Source organism: Sphaerodactylus townsendi, linkage group LG01 (genome assembly GCF_021028975.2).
Source record: "Sphaerodactylus townsendi isolate TG3544 linkage group LG01, MPM_Stown_v2.3, whole genome shotgun sequence".
In the NCBI taxonomy this organism is placed as follows: Eukaryota; Metazoa; Chordata; class Lepidosauria; order Squamata; family Sphaerodactylidae; genus Sphaerodactylus; species Sphaerodactylus townsendi.
Genome location: NC_059425.1, coordinates 148,795,625 through 148,819,443, shown reverse-complemented (window position 1 = coordinate 148,819,443; position 23,819 = coordinate 148,795,625). Strand labels below are relative to the sequence as shown.

The 23,819-nt window shown below is 41.6% G+C and overlaps 1 protein-coding gene across 2 annotated transcripts in view; it reads right to left on the bottom strand.

Moving 5' to 3' along the window:
* Nucleotides 1–23,819, bottom strand: part of BMP5 (bone morphogenetic protein 5) — a 70,323-nt gene that overhangs the window by 25,789 nt on the left and 20,715 nt on the right. For both annotated transcript variants that reach the window (XM_048496963.1, XM_048496972.1), the window contains exons 2-3: nt 16,352–16,544; nt 6,786–6,934 (exon numbers count right to left, since the gene is read on the bottom strand). In XM_048496963.1, coding sequence (XP_048352920.1) covers nt 6,786–6,934; nt 16,352–16,544 — 342 coding nt within the window. The remainder of the gene's footprint in view (nt 1–6,785; nt 6,935–16,351; nt 16,545–23,819) is intronic.

Genomic DNA, 23,819 nt, shown 5'->3' with positions numbered 1-23,819 from the left:
GGAATCTTCAGAATGAAAAATAAACACTTACCACACCAAGACCTCCACAATTAGGAATCTCACAAAAAGTGTATTGTGCAAAAAAAGTCAGAAGACAAAAATGACAAAAAGAAGTGTGCAATAAAAAAAACCCAAGCAAAATCATACAAAACACCAAAAAGAGCAATATGCAAGAGAACAACAAAGACAAAAAAACCCGAGGATCCAATGTGCACAGAAGAAGAAGACTGAGAATTGTCCTGGTGCAAAAGCCTCAAACGCAGGTAAATCTTACAGTCCTCTAAGACATAAGTAAATGTGATATCTTCTATAATGATACTAGATGGGATAATCCATCCAGGTCTTCCCCCATTTCACAGCAGCTGGACTGTTTCACCAGTGACACATGTTTATTTCAGCCTGCCCATAGTGGGAATATTGTACTCTAGCCAAAAATATTTTAAAGTCTGTGATATGATCCCAAAACATTTCAAGGGTTAGGCAATCAAATGTATCATCTTGGGGTTGAATCCACGTTAAGTTCTGTTTGTTAGTTAGAACTGTTGACTGCATGACCTGTAGGGGTGCTAGGCCAAGCAGGGTGGGAACATAGGTAGGTAGCTGAATCGCTATGTCACTTCTGGGAAAAAGCCTTCTGCAAAGGGAAAAGATTGTCTTCAGCACAATACAAGCTTAAGGAAAAGGTTTGAGAACAGCAGTTCTCAACCTATGGGTCACAACCCCTTTGGGGGTTGAACGACCCTTTCACAGGGGTCGCCTAAGACTCTCTGCATCAGTGTTCTCCATGTTAGGGTTGGGGGTCACCACAGAGGCCCCTTCCGCACACGCAAAATAATGCGTTTTCAAACCACTTTCACAACTGTTTGCAAGTGGATTTTGCCTTTCCGCACAGCTTCAAAGAGCACTGAAAGCAGTTTGAAATTGCATTATTCTGCATGTGCGGAATGAGCCAGAATGAGGAACTGTATTAAAGGGTCGCGGCATTAGGAAGGTTGAGAACCACTGTTTTAGAATAACATTCACTCCTCTTGCTGAAACTATATTTGCAGAAAAGAAGCTCTTACCAAGTACCCACACTGGAGCTACGTCTGCAGAAGTAGCACTGCATGCAATTCAGCAAAAAACAAAATTACCCTCTGCACATGGCATGTAAACTCCCAGCAAAATTCCCAATGCAGCAACTGCCCCAGCAAGCACAAACAAGCTTTGCAATAAATGTGCAGTGGTATACGACCTAAGACAGTGTCCAGCCTTTGGAGCAATCAGTTATGAATGGTAAATGATCAATCATTTTACAAAAACACATCGGCTGAAGGAAAACAATGTGAAGCATTAGTATGCTATTTATGGGTTCTGTGTTCAATCAGGGCCAGGATGATATATTGTCATGATGGTGCCATTGGGGGGGGGGGGGGGGGAATCGCTTTCGCTTTTGCAGGTGCAGTTTTAACACTTCTAGCTGTGGCCTTGGAGTTCTGTGGCTGAGAAGAGACTCCAGGCCGGACAATGTGAACTGCCTGCTTATCATGTGGGGGTGGGGATCTTGCACTCATATTATCAAGGGTTTGGCGTGTTTTCGCCAGAACTCTCTTTCTATGTTCCTGACATGTCTTCAGTAAAAGCCTTGAACCAATCAAGTTATTTCTTCTCTGAACGGGGAATCTGACATTGAGTCTCTTCTCATCCGCAGAACTCCAAGGCCACAGCGAGAAGTGAAAAAAGTGCACCTGCAAAAGCTAAAGCAATTCCCCCCCCCCCCCAATGGCACCATCACGACATGTATTACTTAAGCATTGGACTAGGACTTAGAAACCCAGGTTCAAATCACCATGGAAGCCATGGAAGCTTGCTGGTAGACCTTAGGCCAGTCACACACTTTTAGCTCTGACCCTGGTTAGTATTTGGATGAGAGACCTCCAAGGAAACCAGGATCATGATGTGGAGACAGGCAATGGCAAACCACTTCCAAACATCTCTTGCCTTGAAAACCCTACAGGATCACCATAAATCAGCTGTGACTTGTTGGCAAAAATTGTGATCTTATCAAAGCAACATGAGAAAACATTTCTTTGTCCTCACTGTTGAAGAGGTCAGGAATAATTTGGCAGGGAAGAAGCTGTTTACCATCCTCAATGAAAACAGCAGAAGTGTGCATGTTTGATAGCCCATGGGGCAGATACCTTTTTGACAGATTTCTTATTGGCATTTGGTTAGCAAGTAAAGTAGTTCAACAAAAAAAAATCACAAATGGTTTGATGACATAAGGCGTTCAGATCACTGCAGGTCACATGAGCGTTTTCCCCACAGACAAAATATCCTGGGATAAGGAAGTGAAACATCCCAGTTCAGGCATGGCTTCCAGGTCTAACTCGAGGCCACCCCATGAGATTTCCCTTACCCTGCGGCTTTCAAAAAACGATGAAATTGGCGGTTCTTTTGAAAAAGCCTGCGCCACTCCCGCTCCCATGCAAACACTTCAGGAGACAAGCCGGATTATTTTTATGACTTCACTGCCTGCTCTCCCCACCCCTTAGCTGCAGCCAATCAGAACTTCAGAAAAACGAAATCTACGTAAACATACGCAAACTACATAAACGTTCATGTGGAAAATGAAAATAAACCGGGGGCTCATGCATAATTCACTGGAGTTCTTCTTCCCGGCCTGAACGCACTGATGGGCAGCCGTCTGAAGGGAGAAATCAGGATAAAAAACCCCTGGGCATATATGATCCTGGGTCTATCCCAGGATATTTTGTCCTTGGAGAAAACACCACGATCATCACAGCAATGTGCTTTGAAATGTATTCTTGATGAAGCACAACAAAAGTGAGTAATGTTTAATAAACACAAGATCCAGTTCTTAGTGGAAAGTGTCATGTATATGGGCCATGTTTTTACCAAACATGGTGTCTGGCCTGATGAAGAAAAATGGAGACTATCGATTAGATTCCCCCTTCCAAGGTCAAGAAAGGCCTTCACAGACTCCTAGGGAGTACACAATACTTGACACAATTCATTTGAAATGAATCAAGTCTGACTGCACCTCTGCACTTCCTGTTTAAAAAATTATGCTCTCTTGCCGTGGGGACATGACAAACCGGCAGCTGATATTTTTGAGCTCAGTGGCTAATTCAGCCTTACGGTTGTTGTTTCTTAATCAAAATATCTTGAATTGGTAGCCAAGGTAAAAGCACTGTTCCCACATCATGATATTCCTAATGAACTAGTTTATTAACATGTTTCCTTGAGTAGTATAATGATAAAACAATTTGCTTCTGACTGGGGCACCTCCATTATACGTTCCAGTCTTGGCTACTTCCAGTCCAATGGTTAGGCCAAACATATGGTCCTGAAACTAGTTGCTACTATCCCTGAATCGCCTTGCTAATAAATGGATTTTGTTTAGAACACCCTCATCTCTGCTGTGTGAAAACTCAGGAGAAGAAACCTGACTTGCAAGCAAAAGGGAACATCACAGTTAGGATCCACCCCGTTTTATACTGCAGTATCAATTCACCTCTCACTCCTTGTATCAATATGAAAATGATCATTTCTCCTATACGCCCACAAATGCTTTTAGCCATAGAAATGATAGAATACAAACCACAAGGGAACTCAGTAGAGTATTGCAAATATATATGCAGACATTAGAAAAAGAGAGCGAAAAAAGCCACATGATACTTTCTTAATTTACCGTAGCCCTGGGGAAACTGTAAATTATATGTTGACAGCTTCCATATGTGTTATGTTGCTCTTTAGACCTGTGATTCAATATAAAGTGTGGTTTTAGCAGAAAAAAAATCAGCTATGTTTCATACAAAAATAATGCTTGTGATACCCAATATTGTTTTCAAGAAAAAAATTAGATTCCAATGTCATGTGGCCTTCTGTACTTTGTAAGCATTATCAAAGAAGGGGGGATATGAACTATAACAGCCAGACTTTTTCCCATAGTTTTTAAAAATATGCTGTTACTTTTTAACCAGCTATTTTTACCACTGCTAGTATAACAAAGGATTTATAGTTAAGAGCCACAGTCCCAAAGGAAACCCATGAAGAATTTGTTTAAATGCAACAAGATTTAAGGCCAGATCAACACATGCAGATGGATTGCAAAAGGGTGAAGGAATCATCCAGTTGTGTTGCTAGTTTATTGTAGGTTACCCAGTGACTGGGCTATGTGATAGGGATATGCGCAGTTGTTTTTGCTCAGTTTTCATATTCTGTTCTGGTCCTAAAGAATTTGATTTATAATCTGGATTCAGGTTATTATATTTAGCTTTCCATTTCATTGGTTCACAGAGAAAGATTTCCCAGCTGTATTTTTTTAACTCCACCCAGTTGGGATCCAATGCCAAGGATTACAACCCTTAGCCAACAGATCACTCCAGAAAATTTCTGCTACACAGAGAAAGAATACCTGTTTTATAGGCAATTAAAATTCCAGTTTGCAGAGCACTTCAAGGGAGGCATGACAAAAAAGTTTTTGAATGTGATTTTCCCCCTCCTTTTCTAGGATGCTTCTGTGATCATGGGGGAATTTTTAAACAAAAATGGAATAAACAGAAAAGGGGAGCTAAATCTTGTTTTGTCCTACCTTCCATGCTGCACTTAGTTGATTTCCACAGTCCAGTTGACTTCCATTATTGGACTCAGACTGAGACAAACATACTGAGGTAAGGTGAAGCATGAGAAAGAGGAAATGGGAGCTAAACCATATTCCACTCTTGTTGAAACAGAGACCTCTCTCCCTCATATTGTTTCTTGTCATGTGACTGGGAAGACACTTGAATGAATCCATGGACATGTGAATCTGCCATATACTGACTCAGACTGTATCAAAGTCAGCATTATCTAGTCCGACTAGAAGCAGCTTTCCAGGATCTCCAGCAGAGGTCTTTTAGATCCCCTTCTACCTGATCCTTTTAACTTGAGATTCAGGGAACTGAGCCTGGGGCCATCTGCCTGCCAAGCAGATGTTCTACCATTGAACTAAAACCCCTCCCCCATATGTTTCATCCCATTTGGCCCTGAACTGAGTGGACTGCCTTTTTCTTTTCACTGTCTAGTACCATGGCCCATATGACAATCTATCATGGAAGCTAATTTACTATGCTAAGAAATCACAGAAGGTTGTCTACAGCCAGTGATCTCTCATGCAGAGAGATCTGAGGTCCAACTTCATCACAGAACTCTTGTGTCTCATCTGGTTGGTTATGACTTGAATTCAGAAAAAAACCCTTTGCTCCTCCATCCAATCTATTCTGCTTTCAATTGCCTCTCTGATTTCCAGAGAATACAAGTAACCTTGTATTCTGGTCCTAACCTGGCCTTTTCTTCTCACAGGTGCCCATCTTCTAGATCATGCTTTTAAGAGCTACATTTCTGTGAAGTGCCTCAAACATAACACTATTTGATTTCAGAAAAGGAAATGTCTCAAATATGCAAGGATTAGGCAGAAGGAAGTTGAAGGGGGCACGGAGAAAATATTGCTAAAACCTTACAGGATCCTTGGAAATTATTCAAATCCACAATAACAGAAGATTACTGCAGATTAGGAAAGATACCAACAAATCTAAGAGGAGCATTTCTGTAAAAATGTGAAAATAATAAGTATCTTTATATACATCCTATGCAGGAAACTGGTCAGGGAGATGATAGAAATGCAATAAACAAACAAACTATCATGCAGGACCCCTGGTTCAAGAAGTTCTACCCCAAATGATCAGGGAAGTATCATAGTTAATAAAAAGTGGAAATGATGTACACAGAAATACCTACCATAATTAAACATCTGCTAATACTTCTATCATTGATAATATCTGGTGACACATTGTCTCCCTGCCCCTTCAACTGCCTTTGCCTTGCCATTCAACAGTGAAAAGCGCATGATAATGTCATTTTCAAAGAGTACTAAGTGTAGTCAGCAAGGTTCATGGCCATTCCTACATAACTGAAAAGGGGCAGGGTAGTTATTAGATTAATATGAGTGAATATCTATTGTGTACAATAAACAGTGCATTGTATCTACACAGAAATATACAGATTAGATACATTTCTTTTAATGAATTAACACCAAATTTTAATGATCTTTTAATGAATTAACACCAAATGAACCACACCAGAAAATCTGTGGTGGGTGGAGACATACTACAAACACATCTTGGTAGAATGCAGTTATGTTTTCTGTGCAACTGCCTCCTTAGACAATTCTGCTTAAAGTTTAAAATATCAAAGCAAGGTAACCACAAAGAACTGAATAACTGGCAAACAGTTTGAATATATTCCCACCCATGGAAATTTATCCTTCCAGGGTTCTATAAGCTTCCAGGAGCTTGGCCAGGCTAATACACACACACCTCCTTTCCACTGACTCTGAGCTTTCTCTGTTCTCTGCAGGAGTTGGAAGGTTTGTGCATGACGACCATATCTTTATCTAGACTTCCCTTTCTCTATGTTTGGAGAAAATTTGAATGGGGTGGGGTGGGGGTAGTGGTGGGGGTCCATTAATCACATGGCTGAAAAGTTCGGGCTAAAGTAATTCACTGTACAAAACAGATTGTGAAACATCACTTTGCATTGTGCAGTTCATTCTATTCTTTCTTCCAGAACAATCTAAATCAGGGGTTCAGTAAGAGGCACCCCCAGAAAAAAAAAGCTGGCTTTCTAATACTAGTTATGATCTATAGGGACCATTGCAGCATAGATATATGCAAGCTGATTTGAAGATTTTAAAACAGTAGCCAAAGATTTGTTTTAAAGTGTGATATAAAACTGTAGCTTACCATCTGCTATTTCTGCACAGAGCTGTAATCCTAAATTATTCTGTGGATTAATCACCCAGTGATTGCTGGTTACGGTGATGTCAAACACAAGCCAGCCAACATCAAATGCTTGAGTCTTTCTTGTATCTAATAGGAACAAGTCTGCATCCCTAGTTTAAAAAGTAAAGAAAATACAGTTAGGAAGTTAGTATTCCTTGGATTCTGGTTTGTTCTGTCAATGAGAAGCTAAAAGATTTGTATGGAAGAGTTGATTTTTATACCCCACTTTTCTCTGCCTTTAAGGAATTTCAAAGCATCTTACAATCATGTTCCCTTTCCCTCCTCACAATAGAGAGGGGTTGAGAGAGTTCTGAGAGAGCTATGACTGGCCTAAGGTCACTTAGCAAGTTTCATGGGGAGGAGTGGGGAATCAAACTCAGTTCTCCAGATTGGAGGCCACTGCTCTTGCTCTGAACGACAATAGCCAATAGTCAAAAATAATGGCAATAGCCAAAAATAACGGGCTTATAGAACCATTATATAACCAACAATGTAATTCAAAAGACAATTATACTCTTCTGAGTCCAAGGAAATCATTGGCTTAGAAGGTTGTAACTCTCCTTAAGATTGCACTGTAAGTCTGTGATGATCCACACAAATAGAGCCCTTCAATTTAACTTCCAAAAGGAATTTTGCAGTGGCTTCAGCGGATCACAACCATCTAATGTTTTTATAAGAGAAAGCAGAAACTTTTCTGGGCTGCTACTGGTCGTTTTCCCACTTACCTCGACCCAAGGTTGCTGCGCACTATTCCCAGCGCATGTCATTTCTGGCGCACTCCCGGACTTCCCCACGACCCCGCAATCTGCGTGGGGTCATCAAAAGGCGCCATTTCGAGGAGCACCAGGAATGATGCGCGCTGGGGGGTGCGGCAGCGGCAGCGTCAGGGCGGCTGCGTTGTCGCCGCCCCTGTAGTGGGGAGTGCCGGGGGACCCCACGCTACTTGGGGAGAGTAGCGTGCAGCAGCAGTTAAGTGGGGAAACGACCACTGTTGGCATTATTGTAGCTGATGATGTGACAAAAAAGAACAAAAAAAGCCAGATGTGCCTGTCAACAGCTCTGAGGAAGCCTCACCCCCATTACTAACAGGCAACTTGAGGATGTTCTCCAGCATCACCATTCTGATGGGAAAGGATAGCAGTACTGGCAGGACAAGAAACATGCATGTATAAATGTAAGACAGGAACTGTTGTCAGGAATAGAATTATGGGAGATTGATTGAAAAACTTGGTTGGACCTAACCCAATGTGTGTGGGCTACACACACAGTACACAAATGAACCATTTACCCAGTCAATTCTATGAAAAAAAATGTTCCATATATGTATTAGAGAATTCTCATGTGCATGTACAAGGTTCCCCTTTCATAAGCTAAAAGACAAAGGAAACTCTACATACATGGGTCTTAGATCATACCAATGGCATTTTAATATTATTAGGAAAAAGCAATATCTCTCTGGTTTGCTCTAAGGCCCTACCAAAACCACATGGAAAACCAGGTCAATTTTTCTAGGTAGTTAAAAGGGAGCAGAATCCCCTTTTCAAAATGTGGTCAGTAGCTTAGATGTTTTAAATGTATAAGTCACTGGTATTTCTGGAAACACCAAACCCAAGATTATCACTTAAGCCACTTCTTACTAATGCAATATTTGTATTAAAGATTACTACTGGTGAGGAGCATGGATGTGGCAAATCTAATCTAAAAGTTCATTCATAGCTTAATATGCCCAACAAGCTATCCCACTCAAACACAACAGCCCTACACAGTACATAGATTAAGAAGGTAAATGTAGCTCTTGGGTCTGTAAAAATAAATAGTGTTGAGCCATATAGTATATCCCTTGTTGCAGTTAAATGAAAGTTGGCTTGTCACATTCATATTTCAGAGCAACGTGTATTTTTCAAAACTGGTTGTTTAAATTGTGCATGTAATCCCTACATTTGCTCATCCATAACGGATAAGTGAACTAATCATTTACATGATGAAATTGGAAAATTGGATACCTGTGAATTTTCCTTCTGGCACCCTCAATGGACAGCAGTACAAGAGATGGGTTGTTCAACCTTCCAACCACTAGGAGAAAAAGACTCTAGGTAGAGGCTGAAAACAGACATGCTGGCATTAGGAACCACTGCTCTGTTCTGAATCCAAATCTATATGCTATTTTCAAACTTGCCAGGTTCTGTGTGAATAAGCTAGGGCACTTTCTGAGGACATGGATCAGGCCTTGCATAAAACTGCACACACAGTGTATAGAAGAATGGAGCCCTTTTTCACACATTAAAATCACACATACTGGGAGCCTACCAGCCATACATAACAGGAGCACATGCTACTCATAGCCATCCTCATATTTGGGTATCATGTTGTGAACCTTAGAAAATTCAGGGATCAGTTCACGTGCACTAGATCTGTATGCACTTGGAAAATATACATGTACGTCCTGTTCACACAGCATGGTAACCATGCATATCAGAAGGATCAATGCTTAGTTAATAGGCTCCCAATACAGGGTTTATAGTATATGAAAAGGGCTATTGTGTTCAATCAAAACTTTCCCTGCCATCCACAAAAGCCTCTCTGATAGGGGCAAATAACTGCCAATATGCTGAATTCCATTTATTGCAATGGACATACACGTCTAGTTCTGAGCTTGTACCCTTTTTTAAAAGTTCTTGCACAATCTTACAGGATGAGGCCTAGTTCTTGTTGAAGTGCTAAACTTGTGTCTGAACTGTACCACTGCAGAATGAAACTGATAATTTCATATAAAACAACCCTTCACAGAAGAAGTTAGATATCAGGGCTAAGAGTTTGAATGTTTTCGGTATGAAGCAGCATATATTTATGTATCCTGGATATCAGTTGTAATTCCAGGACATCTTCAGCCCACACATGGAGGATGGCAACCCTACATTTGGCTTACACACTGGATTAGTTGTCAAGAATACCCTGAGGGAAACCTGAGGTGATGAGGAAATCCATTGTTAACACTCTAAACTGCCTATTATCAGATGTCCAGATCTACTAGAGAAGTGATTGGAAAGCAATCCACTAGAGAAGTGATTGCAATCTACTAGAGAAGTGATTGGAAAGCAATTGGAAAGGAAGAAGGAAGGAAGCAAACAAGGGAACACTGCAAGACTGAGCAACAGGAAATGGAAAAGCCTACCTAAAACCCCTCGGAAACTATTGAAAGGAGCTATGAAAGCTCAAGAAATCTTACAGAGGATCAAATGGCATATTGCTGAGATGGGGGTTTTCTTTCAATATATCTCCCCCATCCCCCAAACATGACTTTTCAGATTTTACACCTTCTGAAGCTGAGCAAAGTCCCACTGTGCACTTGTTTCCCTGGAGCATCATCTCAAGAAAAGAGAAAGTGTCAGATGGACACTGCCTGTGTCAACATCCCCTCACTGGCCCATCAGCAAGTTCTGCTGCCATTCATACTGCTCCAGCTCCAGCTGTTGTCTCTAGACTGGCAACCAGTGGGTTGCAAGTTGTCACCAGATTTTGTCAAGTAACCATCAACTGCTAAACTCTCATGAACTTCAGTAAGTATGAAAATATCTGACCGTGGTTAAGGATTGTAATTTATTAATATGAAAAAACAGACATGAACCAAGTAACCTGAAAGATGTCCCTCCATCTGTCCAATTAAGAATCTTAAAGGAAAATTCACAGGTAAGGTCATTTTTTGAAAAAAAATTGCCAGATGTGCATTACCCAAAGACCTTTGGTGGATAAGACTCACAGCTGTGACTTCATGTCAGCTTTCTGAACCTGCTTCAATGCTTGATGTCAAAAAAGACAATCATTTCACAAAACATCTAGGTGAATCTATGCCAGCACTTTTTGCTGCAATGCATTTTATTTAAATTTGCCCTGTTCATATTCCTTTCATACTTTCTGTATACCACATGCTTCCTTTTCTTATGGTCGTGAAAATGGTCATGGAACTGGACTTTATAATTATTTTGTAAAACTACACCAATGTGTATACAACCACCTAATAAGTTGCAAGTGACATGGTCCTCAAGGGGCAACCTTATTGTAGTGGCAATGTGATGCAGCCATGATCATGCAACTAAAAGTAACTTAACAAAGAAGATATCTATGGCATATTGCACAAACTTCAAAATGCATGGCCCCTTCCGCACACGCAAAATAATGCATTTTCAAACCACTTTCACAACTGTTTGCAAGTGGATTTTGCCATTCCGCACAGCTTCAAAGAGCACTGAAAGCAGTTTGAAAGTGCATTATTCTGCATGCGCGGAATGAGCCCATGATTATAAAACGACAGGAAATGTTTCTGATAAAGAAAGAAAGATAAAGAGACCATCTATGCAACAGGGATGCCATAAGCCCTCATCATGCTGGCAGGGGATGATGAGAACTGTAGTCCATAATATCTGGGGGGCCGCGAGTTTGACTCCTGTGCTTAAGGCATCCTAACTGTGGAACATTCTGCATTCCTTTTCTGAAGTTTGTTCAACAACCAAAATGAATCTACAATGTCTTCCATCTTTTCTTAATATTATGACTAGATCTCTTCAGCCATGACAGAGGGGTGAACCATGATTTAGAATCATGCTTCTATATCAGTGATGGCGAACCTTTTCAAGACCAAGTGCCCAAATTGCAACCCAAAACCCACTTATTTATCGCAAAGTGCCAACAAGGCAATTTAATCTGAATACTGAGGTTTTAGTTTAGAAAAATGGTTGGCTCCAAGGCACGCATTACTCGGGAGTAAGCTTGGTGGTTGTCGGTGGCTTTGCTTTGAAGCAACTGTGCAATGCTTTGAATGGGTGAATCACAACCCTAGGAGGGTTTAAAAGCAAGCCCCATTGCCAACAACTGGGCTTACTCCCAGGTAAAGGATTGCGCTTTAGTTCTTCCCATGAAAATCAGCGGGGTTTAACAGCACTTAACAGGGTTACCTACACGTTGTGCCCAGCGGCCCAGGCCAGCCTAGATGTGTGTGTCTGGGGGGGCAATTTTCTGCCCCCCACATGATGAACTTTGTGCACGTGTGCTCACAGAGAAGGCTCTGAGTGCCACCTCTGGCACCCGTGCCATAGGTTCGCCACCACTGTTCTATATTGTTGATTGGCCTTCAGCTAATGAGCAGTAGAATACAAAAAAAAATTATCAAAGAGTTGGAGGATCTGCCCTACAAAAAAGACTGAAGTGTATGAGGCTTTTACAGTTAGGAAAAAACATATGGTAAGGGGGATATAACAGAGGCTTACACAACTGTGCACAGTATGGAGAGGGGAGGGCAGATGTAACTCATTCTCCACTCATCTTTGAGGGTTTACCTAATGAAATTGATGGGCAAAAGAATCAGGACAGACAAAAGATATTATTCCCTTATAAAAATAGAGTGATTTAGGTTAAGACCAAAGGATTTTAATTCAAAATTGATGAGTAATTTAAAATTTCATTTAATTTAAAATTGGTGAAAAATAAAGCATAATAAACAGAGGTTGAGGATGAGAATGTATTTGTGCTGCAGTCCTATTATGCCCTCTCCTTGATTAAAAAAATAATCTTGTAGCTCAAAACTCATTTGGACACATGCATTATTCCCATTGGTATACGCACTGAATACTCTGATAGCTTTTTGTGCGTTTCTTCCCTCTCAGTACAGTCTTTTTATGATCATTATCAACCAGTTCCTGTAATGACTTAACCTACTACACACTGTCTTGAGCTATAATTTGGGAACCTAGATAGGGGAGATGGGAAATATCAACATTACTGAGACATTCTTAGAGATTTTCCTAGTGAAAAATGTCTATGCTAGACCCCAGAGCAATTGGAAGGGGAGAAGGTGTTGAACCCTTGTAAAGTTTTGCCAGTTGAAATCAACAGACACATATACTCCAGTGCTGTTAATAGCCCTGGGAGATAAACATAGACACACAAAAAAGGACACCCATTTTTTCTCCCTTGCAGGAGAAAAAAGCAGCTTACTGGTGGTATGAGTTAGTTTCTGTTGGTGAAATTCTGTGAACGAGAATTCCTTACGGCTGTTATTTGCCTTTCAAAATCTATGGCCCTTTCCGCACGGGCGGTTAATGGCGCCATGGGGACGGCAAAAACGCCATCCCCAGGGAGCCATTCGCATAGGGGGCGCAGCTGCTGCGCAGCCGCGCCGCCCTCGAGCCGCCTGACCTGCGCGAAGCCGGCGTTTCCAAACCTCGCTTGGCAAGCGAGGTTTACTGGAAACGCCAGCTTGGAGCTGCTGCCATGCGAACAGCAGCGGCTTCCAGGCACCTCCCCCCCCCAACCGGGCGACTCACCAGTCCTGCGGCCCTCCGGCACGTCGCCAAGGCCAGGGGACACGCCCCCTTTGCCCTGCGACCCTGGAGCGGTTGTCATGCCCCCACAGAGCCTTTGTTTATTTCCCCTTTAGTTTCCCCACAGTTAGTATGGGTTTAGCTATGTTTTGTACAGTATTCAGTGGGAGGGAACCGAATTTAGTTCTGTCCCTTTAAGAAGCCCTAGGGCTGGTGTTCTACGGCAGTTATTACCCAGCAACCTGTCTGATTTGGCAGTTAGGGGCCAACGGAAGCTGGGTGACAGCAGCAGTTAGGTGCCAACGGAAGCTGGGTGACAGCAACAAGTTAGACAGTCCAAGATGTTATAGACTCTCAGTATTTAAGTTAAACAGTCAGCAAAGGAATTTCCATAGATTCACAGTATAGATGTTATAGTCTCAGCCAGTGTTTTACAATAAATTCCGAGACTCCAGAAAAGTTTCTGCAACAAAGTGGAAACCTTTATTTAGTTAGACCCCACGGGAGGAGTCAGGGTCTGTCAACATTGGTTACAATTAAAAGCTTTAAAGTATTGAACTGTTAACTGAATCAGTGGAGTTCCTTTACATTCTTGCTTTGGCTGGGTGCAGGCAACTCTAAACAAATCCACCTGGGGAGCAGAACAGTCCTTAAACTTGCGAGTCTAACTTGAATAAGTTTCCAGTTTCCAAAAAGGCCAATTTGAAAGTTTCTAGCTCGGTGAGAAGCCAAGGCAGGGAGCCTTTGCAGTAAAAGGAACAAAAAAGAAAGTCTGCCTTACTAAATAGGTAATGAAGATTGGTTCCTATAAGCCCCGAAAAGAAGCTGGGCAGGGAAAGTTGAAGTCTTCTTTGCTAGGAGCACTGGCAGAAGAGAGAGATTGGTTCCTATAAGCCCTAAAGAAGCCGGGCATAGGTGGGGAAGCTTGAAGTCTTCTTTGCTAGGAGCACCGGCAATGCAAGAAAGAGAAGAAACTCCTACTCAATTTCAACGAAGGCTCTTATTTCTTACAGCAAATGCTAGGAAATAAAAAAAGCCCACTCACCAAAATGTCAGCAGGTTTACAAGAGCAGGTGAATATATCGCATAAAAGCTTTCGGGATGCTCTGGTGAGGCTGGCAAGACCTCCTAGATTTTTTCAATCAATTTGGAAATTATTTTGCACAAGAAGTTAAAGAAATATTGGCTAGTTGTAGGAGATTTTACAAACATATTTTCACCGCTTTTGGAAAGGTCAGCTAAAAGCCGCTACGACATGTCCCTCCTAGGAGCCGCATGAATGACGCATCAGAAGCCTTGAATATCAAGTGACAAAGATGGAGGAGACTCAGGAGAGAGAAAAGGCAAACTTCTTTAGCAACATTATGTGTGGTTTTATCTAGTAAGTTGCAAAGCTGGTTGCAAGCAAAGTCAACAATCAGAGGATCCAGCATCACAAGAAGCGCCAGAAAAAAAAAGAATTCCTCCAAATGGAGGGTTCTGGCCATACTGGACCTTGTGGTAGAAGTAGTTCCAGGATGGGGACTCACAGAGTCGCCAAGTGTTAAAACACAAAGACAACTAAAGGTAAACTTAGGTGAAGAAGAGATCTTTGCTGGAAATTGATAAGCTTCAACAGTTCAGCTTTCCAGGAGAAAGATTGAGATGGCTTTCGCCTTCCCTTACATGATCACGGCGGCAGCTCCAACCTGTAGTCAACAAACATACTCTAGAAATAGAACCTTCCTGGAAAGCTTCAGGACCCCTACAGTGTTGCAACAGACAAACATGAAAGGGAGAGACTCCTCTCTTTGTAGCGGTGGATAAATGTCTTTGTGGAAAAACATCTATTTTTTTTTGCTACTCTAATGACTTTTAACCCTGATTTTAAGAATGAAGATGGAGATTCTTCTTTTATTCAGAGTTCCTGAACAAGCCGAACTTCGAAAGTGGAACCACAAGCAGTTTGAATTCTGCAATCTGGTGATTTGTTAGTTTGATAGTTATAGTTAGGATAGAAGTTTACAGTTTTAGTGATATAGTTGATATTATGTATTAGGGATAGATAGTTATTAAGAGAAAGGCAGTAAGAATAGTTACATAGTATAATGCAACGGAAGTTGATAAAGGTACAAAACTTCCAGATAAGTTTTAGGCCGGAGCGCGTCATGCCCCACCATTGAGCCTTTTGTTTATTTCCTTTAGTTTCCCCTACAGTTAGTATATGCGGGTTTAGCTATGTTTTGGTAAGCAGTATTCCAGTGTGGAGGGAAACCGAATTTAGTTCTGTCCCTTTACAAGCCCTAAGGCTGGTGTTCTGCCGGTGGAGTTATTACCAATTCAAAGCAACCTGGTTACAGACTGGGCAAAGTTAGGGGGCCAACGGAAGCCAGTGGACAGCAGCAGTTAGAGTGCCAACGAAGCTGGGTGACAGCAACAGTAAATTGTGTTAGACAGTCCAAGATGTTATTATAGACTCCTCAAAGTATTTAAAGCTAAACAGTCAAAGATTTTATAGATTCACAGTATAGATGTTATAGTCTCACAGTGTTTACAATAAATTCCAGACTCCAGAAAGTTTCTGCAACAAAGTAACCTTTATTTAGTTAGACCCGGGAGGAGTCAGGGTCTGTCAACATTGTTACAATTAAAGCTTTAAGTATTGAACTGTTAACTGAATCAGTGAGTCTTACATTCTACTTTGGCCGGGTGCAGGCACCTAAACAACCACCTGGGGAGCAGAACAGCGGTCGCCCAGGGCAGAGGGGCATGTCCCCTGGCCTCGGCGACGTGCTGGAGGGCCGCAGGACTGGTGAGTCGCTCTGATGACAGCGCAGCTCTGTGCCGTCATCTTGGCCGATTCTGGGACCGTCCATGCAAACAGTCCCAGAGGGGTCGGGCCGGCGTGGATTACGCCGACCCGACCCCTTCCGCCTCCGTGCGGAAACGGCCTATGACAAAAACTAGTGATGGATCTTCAGCATCAAATCTAATGAAGCACTTGATCTGCATAATTTAAAGAACCAAATTGTCCCAAAGTGGTCATGCACTTTGTTAAATTCTGATTCTTAAGCTCTGGGACATCTTCTTTCCATTTCCCAGTCTGTCTTTAAAAAAGATTTCTCAACACATGGTCTTTCTTGCACCCTCACATTATAATCATAGCCCTGAGACCTCTTTCCCTAGGAAATAAAAAGAGAAATACAACAACAAAAAACAAAAAAAGAAAAGCACCTGTTTGGGTACTCCTTGATAATCTGATAAATGCTGATCTTAATACTTTCGTTCTCAAATCGACTGTAACTTCGATCCTTGTAAATCCGAAATTCAGCTGCCGTCACTGCCTCTCCATGAGGGATCTGTGTCAAGTCAAACCGAAATTCTTTGTAATGGCGTCTTTGGTGGGAAAAGTCTTTGTCTCTTTCAACTGTGAAAACAAAATGAAAATGAATGGGTCAATAAAGGTCTGGAATCAGATGGAAAAGCCCTTCCTGAAAGTTTCAGAAGGCAACGAGTAGAAAGAAGATCCAGAAATGGTTAAGACTTTGTTTTCATGTAACAAGTTAATGTAAGAATGATGTAATGTGAGAAGAATTAAGCCCAGCTTAGCATAACAAAGACTTATTTGCAGATTGTCTTGAACGGTATTATGGAAAACTGGGGTCCATTCTGCACAGCACAAAGGCAACATCTAGGGGAGATGTTTTAAAAAGCAACAACTTTTTTTTCCAGACAGCCCAAATAAAACATCCTGGGGATGTCTTTCAGAAAGCTGCCTCTCATTTATTTTGTTCACATAGGCAGCAGAGGAGAAAAGCTTTTCCCCATCTGACTGTTAAATTCTCTGATCAGTTTCCTCCTCAGCTTGCACCCGGCATTTTGTGAGCTGCTGAAAGGATTCTCCTAGCCTCCATTTGCTGAAGGCTGCCCCAGGATGTTTGCTCTGCAGGCTTCAATCCTGGGTGCCTTTTCAGCCCAAAGAGTATATAGTTGTACTCAGCTCATTCTACTGATTCTAGCAATATATAGCTTTCCTATTTTTTATAAAAATTCAAAGTATGTTTGCAAAGAAATGCAGATAAGCTATGAGAATTTCAGGCCCCTTCCACACATGCAGAATAATGCACTCAATCCATTTTCAATGCACTTTGCAGCTGGATTTTATTGTGCGGAATAGCAAAATCCACTTGCAAACAATTGTGAAAGTGAACTGAAAGTACATTATTCTGCATGAGCATTGAGAAGTATACGGTAGACCTGTCCTCCATGGTCCCAATGCTTTTCAATAGGAGATAGACCAGTCCTCTGAGCAGCATGTCTGCATTTCATCACAGGCACCTCATCAAAACAAATTTAAAAATAGGAAAACTTCATATTGCTGAAATCAGCGGGATGGGATGAGCACAAGTATGTACCTTGTGGGTGAAAAGGTACCCAGGATCAGAGCCTGCAGAGCAAAAAATGCAGGGACAGCCTTCAGCAAATGGAGGCAGGGAGAATTCCTCCAGCAGCACACAAAATGTTGACTGCAAGCGGAGGAGAAACTGACCAGAGAGCTTAATGGTTGGGCAAGAAAAATAAGATGCCTCATGCGCTCCTGAACTCCACACAGCGAGGCAGGAGATGTGTTGCAGACAACTTGAGGGGAAAAGGTCAATCTTTTACCGCCTTCAAAATAAGACAGCTTAGGCTAAACTAGGGCATCCTGAAGAAGTCTTGGGGGAAAAGCTGTGGGGAGTTCCTCTCCAAAATGTCTTTTTTGTGTCTTCAAGACATCTTATTTGTGCTGTGCAGAATGGACCTGGGTTTGACAAAGATGAGGAAGACATGCTGGCCTCTCCCATCTGAAATAATAATGTAACATTACATTAGGTCAAATTCAAGTTTCCACAAATGGACTGAGTTTGCAGTAAGTGTTTTTGGCCACTCACCCAGAGCAACCTTCTGAAAAGCTGCTGCTAAGGTTCAAGGAAACCTTCAGAAACAATATGTCTTATGGCACAGGTAGGATTGCAAGCTCTGGGTTAGGGAATACTTGGTGATTTGTGGGGATGGAGCCTGAGAAGGGCAGAGTTTGGTGAGAAGAGGAAACTCTTTGGTGGGAAAAGTCTTTGTCTCTTTCAACTGTGAAAACAAAATGAAAATGAATGGGTCAATAAAGGTCTGGAATCAGAGTTTGGTGAGAAGAGGAAACTCCAATGCAGTATAATGCTACAGAGTCCACCTTCCAAATCATCCATTTTCACCCGGTAAACACATCTCTGTCACTTCAAGCCACCACCTGGAAGTTGGCAACCCTAGGGATGGGGAAAGAATCAGCTGAAATTGCCTTCATGCTCTCTCTCTCTCTCTCCCTCTCTTATACTTGAGTGAGTGGTGCTTGCTGCATATGTCTGATCCAAACTCAGGCATAAATTCCTGGAAGATCTTGAATATTTCTTTCAGCATTAAGGTTGTTTTGAAACAAATAGTGGGACCTATGCTACGAGCACAAAACCATTTCCCATTGTTTGTAATTTCTATGTAAAGACTTTAGGGCAAATCATTCATACTTTTAGGTTGGCTGACATCAGTATGCTAACAATACCCAACTCTATGTTTTCTTATCCAAGTCTCTTGGTGATGCGATAGAGGTCTGAATTGTTGCCTGGCTGCTGTGGTTAAATTGCTAACAGTGAACAAATTGAAACAAAACCCTTATGAAAATGCAAAAAAATACTTGAATTAAAATTTCCTTTTACTGCTAAAACTATGCTATTAGGCATTTTGCCTGAAAATTTTCCAAAGGAGCTTAATAAACTATGTTGGCACTTATTAACAGCAACAAAGGTAATAGTTGCATCCTGTTGGAAAACTGAAGGAGATCTTAAGGTTGATTCCCCACTTCAAACATGAAAGTAGATTCAAACCGGTTTGGTTAGATTCGGGATCTTTTGAGCACGGTTTCATGGTCCCCACTGCAGCTTCTGCCCCCTTTTCCCCAGAAATGCCACAGCCACGCAGGAGTCCCCACTGTCAGCAGATCAAACACACGATCCGCTCAGGGGCTATCCTGATTGGCTGCTGCATTGTGCTGGGGTGGGATTTTTTAAATTTTGAAATTGACGGAACCACATCTGCGCGAGCATGCGCAGAAAGACTCTACGCGGAGACGAAGAAATGGGCGATTAAAGCAAAGCCCTGTTTCCGCACACCTCCATGTACTCAGATCCACATGGATACGACATGTAGCACAGCTTTGTATTGCCTTCTATTCAGTCAATCAGTCAAAACCAGCCCTATGTAACAACTGAATACTGGACTACGTGAACTTTTGGCTTGAACAAGCAGGGCTCTGCTTATATTCTTATGGATAGGGTTAACTTCCTACAGAAAACTTTTCTTTAAAAGATCTGATGAAAACAACAGAACTAGACAAGAAAACATTAATGGCGGACAGGTCTCTACTGGCCGTATGGTCACTGACTTCAGCTAACATATAACTACAAAATATTCTAGCAGTAAGGAACTTAATTCAGTCCTAACCATTAGACTAAGTAACTTTTTTCTGGAATGACAAAGACTCCTGTGTCTCCTCACTAAAACTATGCAAGAGTACAAAACTCTGAGAGAAGGAAATGAGCAGGGAGGAAAAGGGAATGAGACAGCTCAAATTTTTTCACATGAATAACTCTCCAACCCTTCTCATATATTCTTGTCTTTTAATATAAGAATATAATGTACTGTAATGTTATAATGTACTGATCTTCTCAATTATGTGACCGTAGGATGTTCCTTGTGCAAATGTTGCTACATTCTTTGCTAAGGGAGAAAACTAAACCGACCAGTACCAACCACCTCCAAGTGATGGAGGTTACTGTAAACTGACAGAACAAAGTGCCCATGTGTTCTTCTTGAACTCAATGAAATGATAGTTTATCTTCAGTAAATACTTTCAGTTATCTGACAAGAGCAGGTCAAAGGTTCCAGGAGTTTCCTCTTGAAATTACTGAGAGCTCTTTCTGATGACTGATAATTGAAAGCAGAGCTGGAAATATCAAACATGGCGGGTGACAGATAAGTTACAGATAAACTCAAAGGCTCTGGTTCCTACACACTCAAAGGGCAGAGGCCCCAGGAATTAGCAATTGTGTTATTTGGAACAGACAGAGACATCAAACGGTTCTCTATCCCTTTTCTCTATCTTCCACCTTCAAGTAGGCAAATGCCAGAAACCTGCTCTCGTAAATCCTTTGCTTCTGCTTCATGAATTGGAAATGATGCACTAGAGAGAAGGAACTGTTACAAAGAGTAGAAAGGGGAAGTTAGAGTGAACAGATCAGACTGAAAGATTATACATCGTTTCTTGTTTAAACATTTCAAATAAAAAATATATGACTTATGACTCTCAGAATGGTGCATGTTATGGTTTAAACTCATATGTTGTACATTACAGAGCTAGATAGGAACAAAGGCCATCAAACCTAACTCTGTCCAAGGTGAAATCATTTGCAGATTATTTCGTTTAGGATAACCAACATAATCCAGGTCATAAATTGAGGGCTGTGTCTATGACATGATCCCAGAGCAGCCTTGCTTCCAGCTCAGGTGGTTGCTGTGTGAATTAGCCAGAGTCCAAAGGGGTCAGTTTCTTGACCCCACCATGGGAATTACTCTGCTTCCATGCCCTAACTGCCTATCATTTGGCTGCAACCTGAGTCATGGGAACATGCAAGACTATGCTTTCAGGGTTAACCTGATTTCAGAAATGTAACGCCACGTGCTGTGCTGAACTGTAATAGCTATGGGAGTAGCTTGAATAAATGGGAAATGTGTGATTCCTTCTGGACCTGATCTGGCAGCAATAAAATCTAAAATAAGCATATACAATATTTGATTGTTTCCTCAACATTTTAATATCTTTAAGGCCTTGAGCAATCTGGGACCCTCATATTTTTGAAACCGCATCCCCCTGTATCACCCACCGAGGATTCTCTGGTTTTCTCAATATCTTAATAATCTTAAGGCCTTGAACGGTCTGGCACCCTTGTATCTTTGAAATCGCATTCCCTCATATTGCCCATCGAGGACACTCTGATCATCCTATAGCAGTGGTGGCAAACCTTTTGCACTCCAGATGTTATGGACTACAATTCCCATCAGCCCCCTGCAGGCTGTGGTGGCCATGCTGGCGGGGAGCCTGATGAAATATAGTCCATAGATCTGGAAGTGCTCTGATCCCTATAGTAATGGCCAATTGGCCATGCTGGCAGGGGCTGATGGGAATTGTAGTCCATAACGTCTGGAGTGCAAAAGGTTCGCCACCACGGTCCTATAGTAATTTGCTGGTGGTCTCTGACCTGAAGGATATCTAGTTGGCATCAGCCAGAATCAGGATTTTTTCAGCCCTGGCTCCAGCCTGGTGGAACTCTCTTTCAGTTGACACCAGTGTCCTGAGGGACCTTAATCAGTTCTGCAGGGCCTGCAAGACAGAGATGTTCGACCAGGCTTTCGGTTGAGGTCATCTCAAGAGTTGAGTATTCCATCAGAAGTAGCCGGCCTCTTATACCCACATTTACATCTGGTGTTCATATTACTATTATCAGCACCATCTACATCTTTCACTTGGTGCATTGCCCTCCCCCCTCTGTTTCCTTCCTTTCCCCTTAGTAAATAAATAACTGAAAGAAGAGAGGGACTGTTATTAGGCTTGGGATTTATTTTGGTAGCCAAACAAATATTCTGAGCATTCTATTAGGAGAGTCCCATGGAAGGGAAGTCTGATAGATTCCCACCCCAGATTTTATTGGTGGAAAAATAAGTTCCCAGGCTCTCCTACTCTCCCTCAGACAGGAGCGAGAGTAAGCTGGTATAGTATACTTGCCAACTCCAAGTTGGTAAAATCCAGCAGATGGGGGGGGGGGGTGGAGCTTGGAAAGGGTGGAATTTGAGGAAGAGGGACCTCAGCAATGTGGAATGTCATAAAATCCACTCTCCAAAGCAGCCATCTTCTCCAGGGGAACAGATGTCTGTCATCTGGAGATCAGTAGTAATTTTAGTCTCCACCTGGAGGTTGGCAATCCTACAGGCCCATACGGAGTACCACTAAGGAAGTGACTGACACTGTACCTCCAATTTTCTACTTTCAGCCCCATCTGAGAGACAGAAAAAGTTTTTTAAAAGTTTCTTTCACCCCATCTTCAAGCGAGGCACCTATTCAAAGTCCAGTCCTGGAGGGGTTCTGACAGGTACTCTTATGTAAGGGTACAGTGGATTAGGGATAGATAGGATTTAGTTAATGTAATTGGAACACAGAGCTATAGCCACTGAAACAACTAAATTAACTTGGTTATTTTTTAAATATAAATTCAGCTGACCAGAGCCATGGCTGTGTCAATTAGAAGGCAACTAAGAATGTACACTCATAGCCAAATTAAGGCCCATCCTCCCATGCACACTTCCTAGAGTCTGGACTGAGAATGATAAAAGCCTGTTCACACTAGGATCCAACTAAAATAAAGGGCGCTGCCAATTTCTCTCTCTTACTTTTTCATCATTTTTCAAAGTCCCCATTTAAAAATCACCCTGTGTAAAAAAAATCTATTTCAATTAAGGAAATTATAGCACCTCATAAAATAATGTGTTGATGAAAAGTTAAATTTGTAAACACATGTTATTCATTCCATTGATAATTTTCATTAACTTTTGAAAGTTAGATGTATTTACTTTGCAAGCCAAAACTACCGTTCCTTTGCAGCCGCCTGCCTAATTATTAAATTCTGGATAATTTTTCAGCAGTTGTGATTGCAAATGGGAAAATGGCACTTTGCCTTTCCAATTAGTAACTTCATCCTGACCAGTGAAGCAAGTCATAAAATTTAAAGAAAAGAAATATCTAGGTGTGATGGTTCAAATACCTAGAAACTAGAGAACAAACTATTGCTATACTACCAAGGTATTTCTTTGCTTAAAATGTGCTGCCTTGTTCACATCTATACCTTCATGTATCTATAAAACTTGTAAATAAACGCAGTAGAAATGTCCATGGCACTAAATCTTACGGCTAAGTCAATATCTGCAAGAATTCTCAGGATTTCTGTTTTCCTCCAAATTCTGTTATGTCATGTGGCTTACAGAATTGATGAGTTTAATATAATTTGGCAAACCAAAGTCCACCAACTGTATAGGAACTTACTTTTTAATAATAACTGACATGATCTGGGGTAAGATAAGTGAGGTAGAAGTACAAATAAGTCATATGGCCCTTTTCAAATAGTCCTTATAATCCAGTTGAGCAGTGAGTTGCTAAGGGAATTTTTGTGTCAATTTGGACACAACCAGTATGGCTTCCAGCTGCTAGCAGATTGCAGCCAAAGCCACTTGCATTCTGTCAGCATAGTGAGGCTCTGCTGCTTTTTATAAAAACTTCTTTGTCCCATTTTCAGTTCTGCCTTGTGCTTCTGAATCATTCTGGTGCGTTTTGAATTGTCTGGAGCAACTCAGTGCTTCCAAATGCTGGTGATATAGCAATTCAGCACACAGCCAGAGATTTTTAAGATGGGACACAGTATTGTTTCCCTCCCACACACTTATGGCTCCCCAACTAGTATTTGTCATCTCTGACCAAGGGAACTTTTACTTTCAAAACCTCATCACCCAAAAATGTTATTGGTGTCTAAGGTATTACTGGACTTGAATCTAACTCTTCAACTACAGACCAATA